General features: G+C 42.1%; 1 protein-coding gene across 1 annotated transcript in view; it reads left to right on the top strand.

Annotated features, from left to right (window-relative positions):
- Window positions 1-1,146: 1,146 nt before the first annotated feature.
- Window positions 1,147-21,360, top strand: part of KCNJ3 (potassium inwardly rectifying channel subfamily J member 3) — a 547,722-nt gene continuing 527,508 nt past the window's right edge. The window contains exons 1-2 of the mRNA XM_086958768.1: window positions 1,147-2,790; window positions 12,637-12,853. Of these exons, the coding sequence (XP_086814894.1) occupies window positions 2,119-2,790; window positions 12,637-12,853 (889 nt within the window). The 5' untranslated portion in view covers window positions 1,147-2,118. The remainder of the gene's footprint in view (window positions 2,791-12,636; window positions 12,854-21,360) is intronic.

Below are 21,360 nucleotides of genomic sequence, written 5' to 3'. Positions count from 1 at the left end.
AGTGAATTAAGTGAGTCCTACATCACTGTCAAGCTGCACAACTGCAGGATCAACCTCTTTATAAAAACGTGTACTTGTTATTAAACAAAGCCATATCGTAGGAATCTATTTCAGCTTTTAGAAATAAACAGAATCTAAATCGAAATGACACCCTGTAACAAAGGTAACAACGCAAATGCAGTTCACAATGAATGTATTTGACTTTATGTGTCCGTCTTAATGTTTAAAACGAATTATGTGCCACTGACTTCCTAAATGTGGGATTTACAGACGTCTTAGTCTTGTGGAGTATTGCGCGGCTTATAAATATGCATGTTGCTGTTTATGATTACAAATGTCATTAGCGTTTGTTCTGGAGTGGAGCACACTGAAAACTTTAAGCACGCCACATACAACCCAGCCTTCTGTTTGCTCTCCTGCAGTAATAGACTGCAGCAGAGAGGCAGAGTCGACTGGGCATGCTGTGGATACAACCCCGGCCAATAAATCTAGAATTCATTACAGCGCCCTTCCGACCTGGGAATAATCATTTGCTAGCCATTTTACGAAACTGCTTGCCAAATGGATTTTTTTCCAAACGTGTTTGTGCGAGGATAACGTTCATATCCGGGGAAAAGTGGGCAACATTTCAATATCGTGGGCTCCATCTGCGCCTTTTGATACTGGCAGGGGGCCTGCGTGTGCGTCTTTTTTTACACGAGTGCTAATCTGCTGCCTGCGCACTGCACTCCACTGAAGTCCTCGCCGCTCTGCCTCCCTTTACCATGGTGAGAATGAAGGTTAATGTCTCCCGATGTTCGGCATTAGCTGGAACATTACTCATTCTACACTTGCACGCCGTGGAATATTAAAGGGCGATTCTTCCGCACGCGCTCCGGAGGAGCCGTTAAAAAGACGGCTTCGGTTTGTGATTGTCCTATTGTAATCATCTCGGAAGCAGATCACCTGCCCGGGGTGATGCTCATCTGAATGGCGAAGGTGGAGGTGCTGCGCGCGCGTGTGTGACGGAGGCGGGGCTGCGTCCGCGTGCCGGTCTGTGGACTGCTGCGGAGAGGAGCGGAGGCCGGTTTAATTCCTCACCCTGGGAAACGAGGAAGGAAAGAGCATGGGAAGGAAGCGCAGGCAGCAGCAGCAGCGGCAGCGGGCGGGGCTTGTGGCTCTCTGCAGCTGATCATCATACGCACCATCACTTTCTCTCTCTCCATCCCCCATCACAAGCCAACTCACCCCTTGGAACAGCCCGCGAGCCCGGTGCAGTGAGCGGGGACGGCGTTAATGCGAGGACCTGGCCTCCTTTTTTTCTATTTTATTTGATTATAAAAGACCTCTTGGGAGGAAGACAATGCCGAGCAGACAAGGCTGCTGATGCTCCGACTGAGAGATTTTAGCAGATGGGGGTCTGTCTTTAAGGATTTTTTTTTCTCACAGCGGCACTGCAGAAGGGCAAGCAGTATTCCAGAGGTGGCTACGAAATCTGCAACCTGCTCGCCCCGCTGACATATTATTCACCTAGAAAGAGGGGGAGAGGAAGGGATGCTGGCGGAGCATTGGCAGAGACCCTGCAGGCTGCCTCCCCTCGCTCTCTCGGGGAGGACCTTGGCTTGTTGATATAACAATGATGCGCTAGGTCTCGCCCAGAGCCCATGTGCTGCCTGAGTCCAGTCTTTGGCTAATGCTTCCAGCAACTGAGGAATTGTGAACTTGCCTCCTCGAAGCGTTTGAATACATGTAAACCTTCGGCTCAGGTGGTTTCTTTCGTTTGCAGGTCACTCATTTTTTTAATTTTTTTGGACCATGCCTGCGAGAGATGACTTTTTGTAGAATTCTGCCGCAGGGGTGGGGGGTCAGGAAAGGGGTCATGACCTGTTTCTGCCTTCTTGTGTGAAGGAGTGCTTTCCAGCTTGGGGGGCCCAAGGAGCAACAGAAGCGACCATGCATCTACTCTACTCGGCATGCGTCTTTCTGTTAATCAGATGAAGGCTCACAGCGCTTTATAACAGATTCTGGGAAATAAAGTCTGCAGTAAAGGAGCACAGGGGAGAAAATTCAGGTATTCTGAGGACATATGACACAAGATTGATTTGCTCCGCTCATTACTCTCTCCAATTTTCTTGGATTATGTCTGCACTCCGGAGGAAATTTGGAGACGATTACCAGGTAGTGACCACCTCGTCAAGCGGCTCTGGATTCAACCAGCAAGCACCCAAGAAAAAAAGGCAAAGGTTTGTGGACAAGAATGGCCGGTGCAATGTCCAGCATGGGAATCTGGGCAGCGAAACTAGTCGCTATCTTTCGGACCTCTTCACTACCCTTGTGGACTTGAAATGGCGATGGAATCTATTCATATTTATCCTTACCTACACAGTGGCGTGGCTCTTCATGGCATCAATGTGGTGGGTAATAGCGTACATCAGGGGAGATCTGTACAAAGCCCATGATGAGAACTACACTCCCTGTGTGGCCAATGTCTACAACTTCCCATCAGCATTTTTGTTCTTTATTGAGACTGAGGCAACCATTGGCTATGGGTTCAGGTACATCACAGACAAGTGCCCTGAAGGGATCATACTCTTCCTCTTCCAGTCCATACTAGGATCCATTGTGGATGCCTTTCTCATTGGCTGCATGTTCATCAAGATGTCTCAACCCAAGAAGAGAGCTGAGACCCTGATGTTCAGTGAACATGCTGTGATCTCTATGAGAGATGGCAAGTTGACCCTCATGTTCAGAGTGGGCAATCTTCGCAACAGCCATATGGTTTCTGCTCAGATCCGCTGTAAATTACTCAAAGTAAGTCGCAGACACCACATCAATTGTTTTCCCATCTAGTAATTTGATCCTTCTACTTTGAATTGCCAAAATAACTGATTGCTTAGTTGTACATTTAGTTCTCCGCTTTACTTACTTTTAGCACAATTTTTAATGCTTGCATGTTTATTGAATGCTACGCAGTGGTCTCTGGTTTCACGACACACTTCATATCACTCTTGTTTTTATAAATTCTCTCCCAGTGCACTGTCAGATATTTAGTATGTGGCAATGTAATGTTGGTTTGCATTATTTGCCGCAAAACTTTGTTGGTAAACTTTATGGGGCAGATTTACAAGCCCCTTACGCCTCTTTCACGCCTCCGTTGCGTCACTTTGGTGATGCAGCGGCAGCGCAAAAGGTGCGCCATGGTGCAGGGTATTTACAACGGAACGCATCTGGGAGATGCGTCACGTTATAAAGCCCTGCGCCATAAGGAGGCATTCCGGCGCAGGGGTGGGGGGGGGGTGGGGGGGGGGCGTTCCTGAGCAGGAACGCCTCCTAAAAGTGGCTGAGTGAAATCTACAAGATTTCACTGAGTCACTTTTAGGCCAATGCTGCATCAAAACCCTAAGGCTTGACGCAGCATTGGACAGATAGGGCCCTCAAGCCTTGCTGGAGCTGCGTCGCGCTTGTGACGCAACTCCAGCAATATGCCGCCTTTACGGTACAGATGCGTGACACATCTTTGCCGTTTTTGCGCATGGTGCGCCGCATTGTAAATGCGGCGACCATGGATGGTGGAGCTGCGGCGCACAATAACTGGCGCATCCCTGGGGATGCGCCAGTTATTGTAAATCTGCCCCTATGTATTTGTCATAACTGTGAAAATACTATTATTGTTTTGTGTGCATATTTTCGGATATGTGAACAAGCTTCTGTTATCGCAGTTCAGCCATAGACTGGGTATTAGGTTTATGTTGGGAGCATGTTCAATTAATCTCTTCAGTGCCCAGGCAGAGTATTTCTTATGACACAAAGTGTATTGTGCCATTCTACTACCAACATTTGAAATGTTATTCCGTTCTTTTCTATGTTTTACTGCTTTCACACTTACCTCTTTCATCAGTTGTATTAATCTGGAATCCACCTTCTCTTACATGTCTCATTTCTCACGTTCTCACATTCCACTCCATCTCTTTATCCATTTCCATCCCCCCCACCATGTTTGTTCCATTCTCCAGGGTATGCATCTACTTTCTTGTGTGTCATAGGCCTTTCTCGATCCCCACTTTTTTTCATTCCTGCCAGGTGTATCAAACTGCCATGCATCACTATTTACTGCTCAAGCAACATTATTTTTCTCATTTTTTCCACATCTGTATCACCCCCTCTCTGATTCATACTGTCACAATATATCACTATGTTACTTTTTATAGTGATGACCGATATATGCGTTGCTTCTTTGTGTATTATTCTTCACATCTCTTATTCTCTACTCATGTTTCATGCATTTTATTTCACATTTGACCCAGGTCATATGTATGTACTGCTGCCACACTGAGTACCACATCCCTTTTCGATTGTGTTTGTTTATATCTGACTCATTAGCCGATGCCATCTAATTCCACCGTCCCATTCTAACTGACCTCATTTGCTCTAGTAAATGAATTTTCCTCAATCACATGTCAATTTTCTTTCTCAGTAGATCCTGCGCTCTCAGTTTACCTATAGTCTCAGCTTTCTGAGTCTTCAGGAATGTCTCCTCTGTCTGACTTGTGTGCTACTTGATTACTTAATACTCGCACATCAGATGTTTTTGATTTAATTTACCTCATGTTTATTTTTGGTGAGTGTTCGTGTTGTATCCCGCTACATTTTCACACCCATTACATATTTTCCAAATATCTCATTTACTCCTACGTTCATTAATACTAAAAGAGTTTTAAGCTTCTACAATGTCTTATGTTCTCTGTCTCTCATCTGCCTTGTACATCGGTTTACAGAAAATGTTCAAAACTAAGGGCCTGATTACGATGTCGGGCGGAGTTGCCTCTGCCCGACATCGTGTCGGTCACAGGACTGACCGACACCCGATCAGTGGTCCCGTTCAGCCCATTAGGTTGCGACTTAACACTGTCCAGTCTCATTCCTACATTTTGCAATGGGAACATGCATTCTGTCTGTAAACCGTCCGGATTGCATGCGCCCATTGTAAAAAAAAAATGGAAGGTGCTGTTCATCCCTGCAGCCCACGGCAGGCACCTCAAGGTGCCTGCCTCCAAGTGTAGGGATCAACAGTGAGGCACCATAGGGACCCCCTCTGGCTCGAACTGGAGGCCATGCCCCCAAGGGGCCCTGCTGGGGGCCCCTAAATGCGAGTTCTGACAGGCTTTCTGAGTCAGAAAGGTGGACACAGAAAGGCTGCCAAAACCCGAAATCAAAATCCCAAGAACGGAAAGAGCTACCCATGTGATTACAGGCCGCATTCTGACTGGCTAACAGGCTCTCTGAGCCTGTCGCAAGCCAGCCAGAATAACCAGTCGGATACCTTCTGAACCACCTCAATCAAAATGAGGGTCTGAGCCTTTTACGACTGCATCTTAATCGGCTCCCAGGTGTCCTGTGCCTAAATAAAGTCATGTAGGTTTTCCATTGACTGTCCTGAACCCAGTAGAATAAATACCTTCTCTAAATGAGGGAGCAAAGTTTGTTCCCTGAGAGTGGGTGTTCGCCTCATAATTGGACGATTGTACTGCACCTATTTACCAAATCAGCTGATGTTCCTACATATTAAGAATAGGAAATATGGATAGTGCTGTGGAACCATAAATGTAATGTTAAACATTTCCCACCATAACTCTGTTATTTGCTGAGCCCAACATTTTGCAAGACAAACTGTAGGATCACTGTAAGTTACCTGGGAAAAAGTATTACACATCATTTTAAACGTGTTTGGAAATGAGTCTTGGATAGAGTTGAAATTTTATATTTCAAGGAATGGGAAATAACTATTTTTCAAATGTGTTAGTAGTATCCCTTTTCATAGATTTTTGTGCCGTTCCTTCAAATGTTGAGCAGCTCACATGGGAAAATAGTGATGTATTTCAGACCCTGTTCTCCTGAAATGTTTTGTTTGTTTCTCTCTTCATGAGTGATACCAAATGACATGCTGTACTGCAATACTGTACACAATCGCATGCTAGTTTATTCTTTACATTTTAAAGATTGAACGTCATTTTGAGTGTGAGTACACTTCGAAATTATCAACTACTTTATTTTTCTTTTTTTAAACTGTCCTCCTTGTTTTCACGTAGTTTCAGACAAAAATCCTTTTGCTTTGACAATTACACAAAATCAGGGTGCAAAAATCAAAAAGATTGAATAAGTCCAACATAGTTAGTATTTTTTTTTTCTTTTTACAATATTAGTGTTTCCGGTGTGCTGAAGAGAATGTGCATTTTGGATGGATTAATTAAACTGGCTCACTGTTCTCATGTAGAAACGTTTATGTTTTGGTACATGCAGAAATGGCATTTATTTGTATGTCTTAGTTTCAATCTCTATTTCTATGCCTTACGTTGATGTAACAGATGAAGAAAGCAAATGGCCGATTAAATTGGCAGAGAACGAGTAGCAATATCATTCATTGGGAATGTTTCTGATGCCACATCAAAACTCATGAATGATGCTGTGGCATCTTTAGCCAGAGATCTCGTTTTCTCTAACCACACTTTGTTTGAAGGCCACTTCAGCCCACAAATACAATGGGATCAGAGAAACTAAAGATCATGGAATGCAAAATGCTATTAGATAAAGAGTATGACTGGCATGGTCACATGGGCACTTGCCAGCTGCACTTTATAGTTGTGATTGCATCTTGACCCCATGAATTGAGGCTGTTGGTCATCATTTAGTAGCAGATAGTTCAACACTTAGGCTCTGTTTCAGACATATCAGATGCGGCTCCACTCGAGACAGGAGCTGTGGGATACACCCCCTTGGATATGCACATATTCCAACATCCCAAAAATCCAGTTGCCTGTTTGTGTTGCTTCCTGACCCCCCTCCCCCCACCCGTGACCAGATGCTCTGCACCCTAGGCCTTCATTGTGGTATTAGGGTAAATATGGACATGTATTTTCTGTGGTGTTAGACAAAACAGTGGAAGGAATAGATTGCATGATAGAGCATCTCTGCTTTCTCTGTCCTTGTTTTTATGAGAAATATTTCGGCCTTAACAGAGTTTGTGGCGTTCCGCTCCTTGGAACTCTGAAGTGCTGAAAAACTTCACATGCTCAGTGGAGTTCCTCAAGCAGAGTGTGGTAAGTCGTGTTGCTCGCACTGATTTTTAGTAGTAGTAAATTGGCAAATTCTGGAAAATCACCGCAAATGGCACTATGCATCACAGCAGAAGGCGCTGTGTTTTTTCTGCTACTCGAGTAGATATTCTACTTGCGCAGCTGCTTCAACAATGGGAGTGGCACATTTCTCAATGAAAGCAGTCGCCACCTTCTGCGACCGCCCGTGTTGATAAATCCCGCCGGGAGGAGGTCTAGCTTACAGTTTTTCTTGTGCATGCTTGCCAACTTAAGGTGGTGGAACTCCGTACAGAGGGGGCAAAAGTCTGTGAACTCCGCCGGCGGTGCAGAATTCTTCTCCCATCCCTAGTTATGTTTAAATCAGTTGTGCTTAATTAAGCAAAATATCAATAAATTACAACTCAAGGACAACATCCCTGCTTAGTGCTTAAGCTCAGTACTTTTGTTACCATGTAGAGATACTAGCAATGCTTTCTACACCCACTTAAAAAGTATTGTCTACAGCAGATTTTAGTCCTTATTTTGCTAATAAATTTTATTTAGCCAATAATGTGAATGCCCAAAAAGTCTAGCTGAAGCCGTAGTCGGATTCCATCCCTTCTCAGAACCAGAACTGTAAGCTAAAGTCTCAACTTTGGTAACGCAGTTGGCTGAAAAGGATGCGCTTTGTTCTCGGATGCCAGCCAACACTGAAACAACACTCCGCCATCTACAGCTTGGAGAGATAGCCTTTGTGTGAATATAATCACATCTAGATGAGACAGAGGAATGGTTTATTCTACCAATCTATGCGAGGTGATAGCACACTGCTTCACATTTATTATTATTATTATTATTATTAATTGGGTTTTATAAAGCGCAAACAACCCAGAGGCCTCGTAGCGCTGTGTATGGTCAGACTGTAAAATAATATGAGTTAGAAGAACATACAGTTAAGAATGAGGAGAATTAAGCGAATAAGTAGGTTTTTAGTTCCTTCCGAAATTTTAAAAGATTGGGTTCGCTGCGAAGGGAGATGGGCAAGGAGTTCCATGATTTTGCGGCGTTACAAGAAAAGGAGCGTCCGCCCCATCTGGTGCGTCTGATTTTGTTAACAGTAGCTAAGGAAGCTGTGCTCGATCGTAGAGCTCTGTGGGGAAGGTAGGGGTTAGCCAAGGAACAGATCATTGTTGGAGCGGTCTTCCACATGGCTTTGTGCATAATACACATGGATTTGAATAGCACTCTGGCTTTAATGGGAAGCCAATGCAGCTTCCTCAGAGCCGCTGTGCCCGATTCCCGTTGATTTAGACCCAGCAAAAGACGAGCGGCAGCGTTTTGGGCCACCTGCATCTTTCTTGTTGTGGCGATGGGAGCCCCTAAATATAGGGAGTTCCCATAGTCCAACCGGGACAGTATAATGGCTTGCACCATTATTCTGCGGGCTTCAAAAGGGAGAAGTGGCAGCACTTTCCTCAACATACGCATGAGCCCGAAACAAGTGGCGGACAGAATGGTAGCTTGTTGCAAAAAGCTGAGATTTGCATCCAGCCATATGCCCAAGCTCTTTATATGGGGTTTTGGTTGGGGCGGGGGGCCCATACATGGGGGCCAATCCATCATAGGGCTAGGGATGGTTGGATTACCTAACACCATAAGCTCCGTTTTTTCGCCATTTAATTTCAAATGTGAGGCAGCCATCCACTGGGCAACCGCTACCAGACAGTTACTTAGGTTCAAACGGGAGGAGTCAGATTGATTCAAAGACACAACTAATTGTGTATCGTCGGCCACTATGCCTACGCCGAATGAGTGCGCTATGTCAGCAAGAGGCTGCATATAAATATTAAAAAGGGTAGGGCTCAAGGCAGAGCCCTGCGGCACGCCTTGAGCCAAAGGCCAAGTTTTTGAGTGGGTGGTGCCCTCAACAACCTCGAATGAGCGATTTTCCAGAAAAGACTGGAGCCAGTGCATAGCTTTCCCAGAAATTCCCATTTGGTGGAGGCGAAGTAGAAGGATGCTGGTGTTGACAGTGTCGAAGGCGGCACTAAGGTCGAGCAGCATGATTGCCGTAGTGCCGCCTTGATCCATTTGTTTCCTAGCCAGCTCGGTTACCGCCAAAAGAGCCGCCTCAGTTCCTAACTTAGGACGGAAGCCTGCTTGGGAATCATGAAGTAAATGATAGTTTTCTAGGAATTGAGTGATTTTTAGTAATTAGTAATTAGTAATTAGTAATTAGTGACATTTAGTAATTGCTTTGTCACTTTTTTGTGTTTATCATGAGCGAAACATCTGAAGATGTAAATACATCTGTGAGACCATGGAGACTTGTCTACTTTCCGAAATAACCAACTAAACCAAATCTTCTCAATTCGCTGAAGAGTCCCTGGAAATAGCATTGCACTGCAAAAATGATTTAATATGTACATGGGATCATTACAATGCTCAGATGCTTGGTGAACTTGTGTCATGGGACACTTCAAGCATGTCTAGGATTTTAGCCATCACCACTTTCAATGCAGGGCTTTTAAAGTATGTGTTTAACATCTTGAAAGTGGAGCTCGAAGTCCCACATTGCAACCTGCTGAATGGAAATTAGCCCTAAGTGACTGAAGACATTATATATGCATAAACACTTGGCAACTATGACAATTTCTACCTTTATCTAGGATAGTCATCAAACGTAGACGAGTAATGCAGAGTTTCTTCTACAATAATTATTTCATAACAAACGATTATAACACGGTAATATTAGAGACGAAACAGTTCGCGTGTTTTTATAAAACAAATCCTAAATCATTAATTCCCAGCACTAATAATACAAACATGATGCTCGTCATACACTGATTCCAGGTCCAACAGGCCTCAAAGCTATTTAGGAAACTAAAGAGCAACAGTGAACTATACAATGCGGTAAGATAAACTGGGCTTTATATACATGAAATAAAATGGGCCACAGTTAACTAAAGACAGCACCATGCTGCAGCAACATTATAGCAGTTAAAGCAGGGGTGAACGTGACAGAGCACGAGGTAATTCTTATGAAAGCACACGGCTCAGAAGCCTAGAGCGAAGCATAAATTATGCAAAAAAGAAAGGAGAACTCTGGGCTGTTCCCATTTTAGGTGACGAATATTCCAAGGAATGCGTATGAATCCATCAATGGCACTGCTTTTACTGGCTAAATTGTCTGTATTCAAGCACTGGATCAACAAGATGAAATCCACTCTGAACCGGAAATGACATCATTATTTGATCATTCCAGATATCTCAGGAAGCATTTTGATCTGTTTGCAATGTTCAGGCTGGTATGCCATGGAGTGAAGCAAGCTCTGACTTGTTTTACTCTCATTAGTGTTCATCAAAGGAGCATAGTTTAGTCACGAATATGGCAAGGCTATGTCTGTGGCATCCATCAAGGGAGCGTGCACAGTGCACGGGCGGAATGCATGACATTATGTGGCATTTCATGATATCAGAAAATGACTATTACTGTCCATGCAAGCCTTAAAGGCTAAAGGTGCGGCTAATTAAGCAGCTCTCTGTAGCTTACCTGGATGGCTGCCAAGTGGCTTCCCGCGGTGGTGACACAGTCCTTAACTTTTAGCGAGCAGCACTTTGAATAATGGTTTGCTTAAGTCATAATTTAATGGTAAAAATACTACACGGTTCCTGAATGGAGAGTGGCTAAAAATCCAGAAGGCCACTTTGCAGCTATTGATAACATTATGACACGTCACGAACCCAACGTACGTGAGGCCGATTCACAAAATCATTTTAGTACACACGTGGCACTCTGGGAATACAATCTTACGTACTCTTACATGACTTTAAGAATCGGCCCTGAAACATCCAATCCCTATTAGTATAAATGCCAGCAGAGAATTGTCCTATTTGTAATTATTTTATATGAATGTTCCCTGAATAGTCCCATGTTATTAACATTTTAGATAATTTTGGAACAGTTCGCAAAGTCATGTACGAGAACATAAAATAGTCCTGCAAGAGTACTACTTTAAATACCGCTTAATGCTTTTGTGAATCGGCCTCATTATGTAAAAAGTTCCATATGATCAGAGGCATTCCACAAACATTTTGACCTTGACAACAGCAGACTTGATAGCAGAAAATATATTGTAAAATACTTCATTGGTACTTCTAGGCGAAGTAAGGCAGTGTGCATGGCACGGACACACTGGCACACTTTATGAGCACGTTTGAGGCTACCTTTCTTTCACCTAAGCATAATCCAACTCTTCTCTTTTAGTGACATCATTTTTTTGGTAGAATATTTCACCAATTTATATCTCCACCCACGCCCTAATGCAACTATTATTCAAGTCAAGGAAAGCTTTATTCGTCTGCAACTAATAGTATTTTGCATTACATATGATTTTTGATCATCACTTGAAGGTATAAAGATTGAAGGCTAGAAATGCAATTAGTTTACGCATGGAATAAAATACAATCGGCTGAGTAAACCACTGCAGGAGTTCTAATGGAGACTAATGAATATCTCATTTTACAAAAAGTAGCCCATTAGTGAGTGACTATAATGGAAGATGTGTGTTACCTTATAAATGATGCAGCAGCAAAGAAAATCAAGTAAGTTATTGAACATTTTAGGGCACAAGATTCTGTGTAAGGTACCTTTCAGAATAGGGGTAGTATAAATGATTTCCCTTGTTGCATATCTTAAAATTAGCTTCATAGAATGTGTGGCCACGTTGGTTAACCCTGCATTTTGATACATCTTATAAGGAATGCAGTTCTTAATTATAAGAAGGGTCACTTAAATTATGTGGCAACGGAGGATCAAATTATACTACAGCGTTGACTAAATTATGTGGCAAGAGAAGGCACATTAAGTGTCATAATGTGGCACAATGTGTGACAGTATTATTTTACTATTCTGTTATTTTAACAAATATTAGTACTGTTTTGGCATCGGTTTCATCTCATTAGTACCCGTTTAACGAGTGAACACAGCAATCGTTACCTGAAGTGTGACCAATTAATCTCTGAAAAAGGTCTGCTACTGTGTGATACCTTGTGATGACTCTTTTTAAAAATTATGTTGATCTGTTTGAGCCAGACGCAATTTTGCTTGGAATCTGAAAGCTTTGCCGCAGACTTTAGATTGCGTAGACAAGTGTGGTTAATCCATTGGGTAGGCAAGTATGTTTAATACATAATTACATTGTTGCATGTTCAGAATCACATATTTTCAGTGGCCGTGTTTACAAGCCAATACTTAAAGGAGAACAAAATCTACAAGCGTAGGAAAGCAAAGTGTTGCTGACTAAAAAGTTAGACATTTCTATAGGTGTCACCTGTGATATGGTGTACCATAGCTCCCTTGAAAATAGTCATGTGGATTGTGCATTGAGTTAAACATTTGCCACTGAAATATGCATTGAATGGCAGGTCGCCAGTTTTAATTCTGGAAACTCCAGCTCAGCGTCTCTGAGGACAATTCGTTTATAGCACTCTGGAATGGAAAAATCATGTAATGAGGCGCTATGTTGAAAAGTTACTACTATTAATAATTATATTGTATTTTCTCTTTTGATGTGTACTTGTCTAGTCGCGACAGACACCCGAGGGTGAGTTCCTCCCTCTCGATCAACTTGAACTGGACGTTGGGTTTAGCACAGGAGCAGACCAGCTTTTTCTCGTTTCCCCTCTCACAATCTGCCATGTGATAGACGCCAAAAGCCCCTTCTATGACCTCTCTCAGCGGTCCATGCAGACGGAACAGTTTGAGATTGTTGTTATCCTGGAGGGCATTGTGGAAACAACCGGTAAGCGCACATGTATTTCTTGTGTTACAACAAGCTTTTGTTTTATGTATAGGGTATTTTTTTCTTTTTTGTTTATCACAGAGTTTATTACTTAAAAAAAAGTCTAAGACTGTATCAGGTTAGCAGCTGTGTATTTACTTTCATATAACATTGATAACATTTGCAAACAATTTGTAATGCACATGTTCCGGTTTATCAAGAGTATAAATATTGTATCTTATAGCAGCATTTATAGAGAACTTGCTACACCTATGTAGGGCGCTGAAGCGCTTGCCTACATGAGTTGCATGCTACACCATGTAGGGTGTGTTGTTGGAAGGATGTTGTTTTTGTTTGGTCTAATGTGAGAAGTCTTCCATGTCAATCAGGAATAATTCTGAGGTCTGCTTATTGTGTTATGGCATGCAGCACATAGCAGTGTGTTGGATGATGAAGTGTAAGAGGCAGATGCACAGTTTTATGGTTTTTACCATGCTGGTAGCATTGGACAGCTCTGCACGAGCCTTTAAGGTATTTCATATGATACAGTGTGCTTATCTTGTTACTGCACTGGTTTGACCAATCTGAGATTTTTTTGTATAGTTGTGGTCCTGAGAAGAAGTGTAATTGGTGTGGTCCTGAGAAGAAGTGTAATTGGTGCAGGGAGAGATGTGGACAGATCTGTTAGGATGGACATTTTTTTATTACCACTTCATATATGAAAGTATAAGTGAGATGTATAGAAGTGGTCAGCTTGTGTAGACAGTTGGGACCTGCAGTGAGGGGACTACATTAAAGTCCTCTAAAATTGTCTAGTAATGTGTGACAGATCTCTAGCTATTCCATGCCCACTCATTTGGTGATGTTTGGCTGTATAATCCCGGTGACTGACTACCCTAAATACAGATGTCTTATGTGCATAAATTGCAATCTTTGCTGACTGCTGCATATAATTGTTTTAGTATTATTTTGGCCCATAATGCTTATATATGTAAGTACATAACTATACAACTCCACGGCTAACCATAGGCTAGCCTTTTTTTTTACTTACCTGCATAATGAAAGCAGAATGCTGGTTGAGTTGTTAACAATTTGTGGGTTGCAAGCTGAGGATTGTGCTTCAGGTTGCAACTTTTTTCTAGGCTTTGTTGCTGAGATGATAGTGGTGCAATTATCTAGGAAATAGTCAAATTTTCAATTGTCTTTGGAAGTGTATATGGTCTTGCCTACTTTTAGTACTGGCTGGTAGTGAGTTCCAGAGCTTGGCAGTTTGTATAAAGAAGGCAATGCCTCCTATATATTCGTTATGATAAGGTGGTATGGTGATAAATGGTGCAAGCCTGGCGCGCTGTATTCTGTTTGGTTTGTGTGCTTGAATTTAACTTGTAGGTAATCTGATTCAATTCAGAGTAATTCTAAGGTTTTTCCTCCTCTGGATTTAAGAGCATATCCTCCCACATATGAAGACCTTTGGTGCTAACACACAGAGTGGTGCAGGTCATTGCAATGGTGGGGTCAGCAATGGCATCAGTGGCTCCGGTGTCAAACTGTGAAAAAAAAACTCTTGTACTTACTGATTTATAATTACAATTTACACAAATGAATCTCTGCTTCTCCAAGTAAAATCATTGCTAGGTATTGAAAAGTCATTATCACTTTCAATTCTTGGTAATGTGCTTACAACATCAGTTTAAAATCTTCAGCATCACTGTCAAAGCACTGTTCAAACACAAACTCCACAGTGAACGTGACAACCTTTACAAGTTTGGCTCAACAGAAATGAAGAATTTTTGGGACTAATCATCACTAAGCTGTGGGGGCAGAATTTTGGCACCAAGCATTTTCTGCTTGTAAACCACACTTGGGGAATTCTGTGCCCCTGCTTATTCCATTGATATGTATGGCCTTCACTGGGTGAAACCAGCGTGAATACTGAATTCTAAATCTGGTTATTCACTGCTATGGCATAGCAAAAGTGGGAAACAAATGTCTTTCCTACTATTGGTACATCTTTAAAGAATTGCATGCTGCTTTTAGAGGGTTCTCAGTGAGTTTGGCAGTGCAGAGCCAGCACTCTGCTCTGATGGAGAGCAGAGAGCACAACTTTAGGAGGGCAGTCTGAGGAGGGAAGGCAAAGAGACTGGCGAGGGTGGATAGTAGGAGAATAGGTATTGTTTTTAAAGATGTGGGGAAGGGAAGAGAGGCTGTGTCAAGTAGGGCTCCCTCATTACTCATGTGCCCCATTTCAACAGTTGAAACAAGGCGCTGATTATTTTTGCACATCATACATATTACAAAATTATACATGGATAAAAAGTCACACACATGGGTGTTACACACCTCACGGTTCTGAGTGACATGATAGACAATTCAACGACTTTCAGAAATCCTCAGTGACAAACGTCCCAGTCTTTCACTGTTTGCCCATCTATAATTCTATGTGCCACCTCACATTCCTTTTTTGGCACAATTCTTCCTCAACCACAAACACTTAGTCTCTATGCTGTCTTCACCACTGGGAAATTGTATTTTATTTTAACATTTAAGCTGCTTTCGATTCTTTCCAGGAATCACATCTTAGGAGTTTGGGATTTCATTTTTTCATGTTTATAAGGCTTTCTTTTTTCTTTTTCAATGCTTTAATTATCTACAGTGCAGCATTCAGGTTACAATTTGCTGTAGAAATACTTCAAATACAAATTCAAATGTACAGTAGAGGTTTCAAGAAATTTATAGATAACATTGCCCTATGTAACTCCCGGATCAATGCTCCAAGAATTCAAGTGTCCCCAACTCAACATTGAGGCCCCCTTAGCAGTGACATTGAATTTTATTTGTGGTGTACAGCAAGTGCTGCGGTCCAGCTATTAGGCGCAGAGAAACAGAAACTAAACCATCAGAAATGACCATAAGCATACAGTAAACAAGCGTCGAGATAATACAAGGGACAGTAGTAAAAAATACTTTATTTGATTTGTTAAAATCATAAAAGGGTGGGACTTACCACCATATAATACATTAACATCTTTGAATCAGAATAAAACAACGTAAAATAGCATCTTTAAATCAGCATAGAACAACATAAAACAACACTAGCCCCCATGTCCTGAGCAATTTTGCACAAATATGCATTAAAGTAAAAACGGGGAGAGAGTTTTTAAATGTTCAAAAGTAAAAAGAAACAAGGGTAGGACTTTTGTCGTTGAGATGTAGGGGCTTACAAGTGACTGTTTTAACGGGGGGTGCTGCACAAATAGGGGCTTATATTTGATTAGATGTAACTGTCCCCTCTTATCTCAAAAATGCTTGCCATATGTAAAAATAACAAAGAACAAAAAAGTTGGAGGAGAGAAAAGTGACTGTAAGGAGGATAAGGGAGGGTCTGTATCCAGCTGCGAGGAGTACATAAGTCCCAGTTCCTCCTATGCTGCCATCTTCTTTTCAATCTCTTGAGCAGCAAATGCCAGGAATTTAACGGTTTTACAGGAAGTTGTATTGAGGTCCCGCTAAGGCATTTTATCACAGCCGCCCTGCTGGTCCTGACTTGTAATTCTCTTAAGAGTGGCTTCAGGAGGATCTTTCTTGGATTTTGTAAGGCCGGGCAAATACATATTAGATACAGTAACGACTCTGCTCCCTTGTTACAGAGGCGACGATCCGAAGTTGGCCAGGTCCGTAGCCAAGTAGGGGTAAGGTGTTTGCTCAGGAACCACCCCAACCTCAATAGACAAAGTTTCCTCTTGTAGTAGTCCCTGAAAAATTCTTGTAAATAGGATTGTTGTTTCAGTTGGTTGTAAGTTGGCATCACGAACCAGGCTTGGCTTTTGCCAGCCACTAATCCTTTGTCTATTTGCAGCGATGTTTGTTTGACAACTTTGTTGGTGATTCGTTTAAAAACAGAATATGTCATTGGTGAATGCCAAGCTTCTTCCAGATTTAGCGACAGAAGCGCTTGCCTAAGACTTACACGTGGAATTGGTCTGCCTGGCAGAGGTGGGCAAGCGTGTCCTCTCCCGCATCCCTCATGCGCCAGTAATATTTGGCCAAGACCCCTTGTCTAGCCGAAATCTGATTTGTTAAACCATATTCCAGGCGTATTTGTGCTTGGGAAATATGTCGCAGAATTGAGAAAAGTTTTTTAAACAATCTTGATTAGGCAAGGTTTAACAAAGTAGAGTCCTTGCTGGCCATCATCTCCGAGCCATATCTGATTGAAGGCAAGAGTTTTGCTGCTATGACCTTTAGCAAATGACCAGTTGAGCTTCCGCTCAGTTTTTTTTGTATAGTTTTGAAGGCGAATTGAAGTTGTTTTGCTTTTGAGTTCCCATGGTTTAAATGGTGTTTGTACTTTAATTGGCGGCCTAATAGGATGCCCAAATACAAGGGACAGTAATCACAGAATGGGAGCACAGCAGAGGGTGCAAGGGACACATGAAGGACACACCGATTGTTGTATGAGCGGGGGGGGGGCGGGGTGAAAACCTTTTATTTAGACCTTGTAACGGACCAAACCCGAAGTTTGTGGAAGGTGGTACTCTGAAACAGGTCAGATAATCCGAATGGTATTGTTTTTAAGAGATGGTAGCATTTTCCCGTTGACGTACAACTGAGTGCAGCCGCATTGCTTTACAACTGAATGCAGCTTTGTGTGCAAGCTTAGGAGACCTTGCTGTATGATAAACAAATATGTGCTTTGTGCTCAAGTATGTCTAGCCTAAAGGGCGCAAAGGGTTTCAACGTTTCAGATCTCACAATTCACTCCACACTATTAAAAACTGTAAGGCTAGTATCTGGTTCCTCCAGTAGGTTTTCCCATATGCCACATTGTTATCATTCACGTGAGTCTCGTTAGTTCAGTTTGCACAAACCAAGACTACAACTCCCAGCATGCAGGTGTGTGCTAAATGCAAATCCAGAAACGTAAGCTTGACATCATTTTAAATGAACTCTTCTGGTTATCCAAGTTATGAGAGCTTTTCGGATGGTAAATCAAGTGACGTCCATTTAAATTTCATGATGATTATTGTTATTTGTCTAGTGAAATATTGAACACGTTCCTTTATTAAAGGACAATGGATGCTGTTTGGAGTAACTTGTAAAAACTGAAGTGACTCTTCTGGGTTTGCAATTCAGAATGATGCATACTGACAAAGATGTGATGGGCGAATATTGCTTTTGATTGACTAGGTAAACTATTGCCAGTCTGATGGCTCGTTTTTAGGCTGTTTGTGAAGGCGGCCTAGCCTGTTAAAGAAACATAGTGTAATGGCGATAAATACAATTTGTGAAATCTGGCTGTCAATCAGGTTTTGACAGCCATGCTGCGGCCAAGTGCAGTGGCATAGCAGACAAGTAACACCTCAAATGTGTAATACTTTTGCCAGTCCTGTTCATCAACCACAAGAATTGTGTTTTCAGAGACCTGAGGTTTGGCTTTTAAAATTGCAATCGGGGTTTCAAAAATATCATCATGCAAAGTGCTAAAAAGGGAAGACAACCTGGTGGATCTCATGCAATTCTTGAGCAACTTGGCAGCTGTGCAATGTAGGAGGGAACCTATTTATGCATTTTAAAAAGCTTGCATCATGCTATGTATAACCTATTTATGCATTTTAAAAAGCTTGCATTATGCTATGTATGCCTTAATACCATAACAAATAAGTCTGGGGATATTCACCTTTTGTAATTGACAGATATGCCTCATTAAAATGTAGCCAGTACAAGGAAAAAGCATATTTGCTGCAGAATTTCAGCTCTAGCAATTGTATTGATCTTTTATTTAAAGTGTTTTACAAAGAATAAAATGTATTTGTCTGGATTAACCTCAAAAGTAAATACGTTGCATCACTCTGTGTGACTTCACAAAAATACAAATAAACGTGGATGAAGGTAACAGGATGACTTCTTATGGACTTTTAGCGAGCATAGGATGATACTATCAAATATCGAGGCTAGGACTATTGGGATACAGTGATCTCACAATGTCGAGGAACAAAATATTTAAAGTTAAAAGCATGTAGAGAAAGTATAGATGTACTATTCTTACCTTACAAACACTATTAAACACTATGCACAAATCCCAATATATAGGCAGAATGGTGGGTGCAAATGACTATTCTATGTTAAATGCATTTATTTAGTGCCAGAGTACCTGAGGGGATCTTGACGCTAGGTACAAAGTGCAAGAAATGAAGAATTACGATGTATTATGTATTATGAGATATCCTGAAGGTCAGAAGATTTGTAGAGGATTTGATAGAGAGTGGAAGATTGTTCCTGGAGGTGGAAGAACTCCGAACAAAGCTGCGGCTCCACTAAGCTGCGCATTTGAATTTAGGGCCCTCTGGTGACCCCCTTTCATGAGCCACACAACCAACAGGGGATATACACTAAATAAAAATCCCACACAACAGATGTACTCCAACTGCCCAGCACTGAAGGCCCCTTTAGCGGTCTGAACACCAGCAAGCCTTACCCCTACAAACGCAATATCAACTCGCTTTGGTGGTAAGTACTCAAATCCATTTTAGAAGAAGCTATAAATGAGTGGGGCTCAGTGAAGAGGCACAAAAATAAGGAAGTCAAAAGTTAAAAAAGGAACTAGGCAGGCATTCAGCTAGTCAGAACCAACTCTCTCACATTAAAGATTATAAACGTTTTGGGACAAGAACTTGGGGAAAGTACTGAAATGATAAATTGAACAGATGAATAAAAAAATAAGTAGATTCAGTCAGTCAATAACTTTATTTCGGCCGTTGCAGCTATTAAAGTATCACAGGCAGGCAATACAATACAGACATATTAAAACAATCACATTTAAAAAACAATCTGTAGGAGCCTGTAGATTTTTCTTTTTAGAGTCCAGACTTCCTAATACTCCGGGGGAAAAAAAGTGCATGTGCATTGAGTATATAGAATTGGCAACCTTCATAAAAGAGCCTGTGCCTAGGATTAATAGAAGCAGCCTAACCCCCAACTGTCGAATCAATGCCTTAAAAGTGCCAGTGCCTAAAGTGCAGAGGAGGCCAAAGTTTGATTACAAATTCCCAATGGCTGGTTCAGCTCAGACCATCTAATGCAAATAATGAAGCAGACTTAAAAAATCGCTAAGAACAGCTAAAATTTATATCCAAGAACTGTAACAGCAAAAGTCTATAACGTAAGAGTTAGTAGAATGACCCGTCATGCAGGTACAATTCTAAGATTAGTTCAGAACAAGACTAATAAATAGATACATGTATAAAATAATTTAAGAAGTATTAAAATATAAAGAAGTTGCATCAGTTACATGGTCAATGCGAACCTCCTACCGATCCACATTTTGCCCAGAAATTTAGCAACAGCACAGACAATTAGCATGCTAGATCGGATTTTAGGATGCGTAGTGCCTTGCTGTGACAGCGGGTACCTAGTTGCCTACAGACAGGTGCTATCCACCTAGATCTCATAAAGTGGTACGTAGGGCATGCAAAAAGTATGTGACTGATGGACTCGGTTGCAGAAGAGCAGCCAGGGCGAAGCTGAGATGTGAACGTAGCCTGGTGCCAGGAGGCAACAAAGGTGTTAACAGGAAGGGAACTAAATCTGAATAGCATATAAAGTTTCCTATCCTGGGGCTTTGTAATAACCTCCAAATATAGCTCAAAGGCACCTTACAGTTTGAACTCCATAAAATCAAGTGTCAAACCGCCTCCGGAAGGATGGGAGATAGGGATTGGGCCACCCAGTCCCAGTAACGTTTCTTAACCTGGGATTTGGTAGGAAGTGATTCAGGAGTATTGGCATCTCATAAGCCTTCCATTCCTTGAGTGGACATCATTTTTTTCACCCTGGTTAGCCAGCCGATTTTCCTATGGTGGTCCAGCGCATATAACTCCTCCAAAGCAGCAGCATATGGTTGTAGCTCCGGGGTGGTTTTTAAGCGCAGCCAAAAGAGCAAGGGGCTTAGCTGCTTTTTTGAGCAAACGAGAATCTACCCATATCAAATCTCAGCGGTTGCAGGGGGGTACGCAGTGGCAGAGAGAAAAGTGAACTCAGAAATGTATTTTCGGTCACTAAGAGTGTATAGAGTTTTTAAAAGTCCTAGAGTCCCGCCCCTTAAAGAGCTGCGCCTACTACTTTGTGATCATAAATGCAGAGGGGAGAAGCTATTGGCTTGCTCAATGAGATCTTGTGCTCCTGGATCAAAGCCCCTGAAATGCCCCTTAGCTGGAGGTTCTGCTTCTTAAAATGATGTCTCCAGGAAAGGTAATCGGAGGGAGTGATACCCAAGTAATCAAAGGTACCCACTCTCTCTAGTGGTTTCCCCTCTAGAAAAAGCTTTCCCGTAAAAGATCGGTGAGGATTAATTATTAAGAGCTTGATCTTTGCGGTGTTTCTCTCAAGACCTCTTGGTGCACAAAAAGAATTGAACCTTATTAGGAGAGATTGCGCGCCACTCTGGGTCGTGGAAGGAAACTATTAAAGTGTTATCTGCAAAAATTACGGTTTTCACCTTGAAACCCCCCCCCCCCCCTCCCCAGGGTCGG

Source organism: Lissotriton vulgaris, chromosome 2_1 (genome assembly GCF_964263255.1).
Source record: "Lissotriton vulgaris chromosome 2_1, aLisVul1.2, whole genome shotgun sequence".
NCBI lineage: Eukaryota > Metazoa > Chordata > Amphibia > Caudata > Salamandridae > Lissotriton > Lissotriton vulgaris.
Note: the sequence above shows the minus strand (reverse complement) of the source record. Positions and strands in the feature narration are given on the sequence as shown.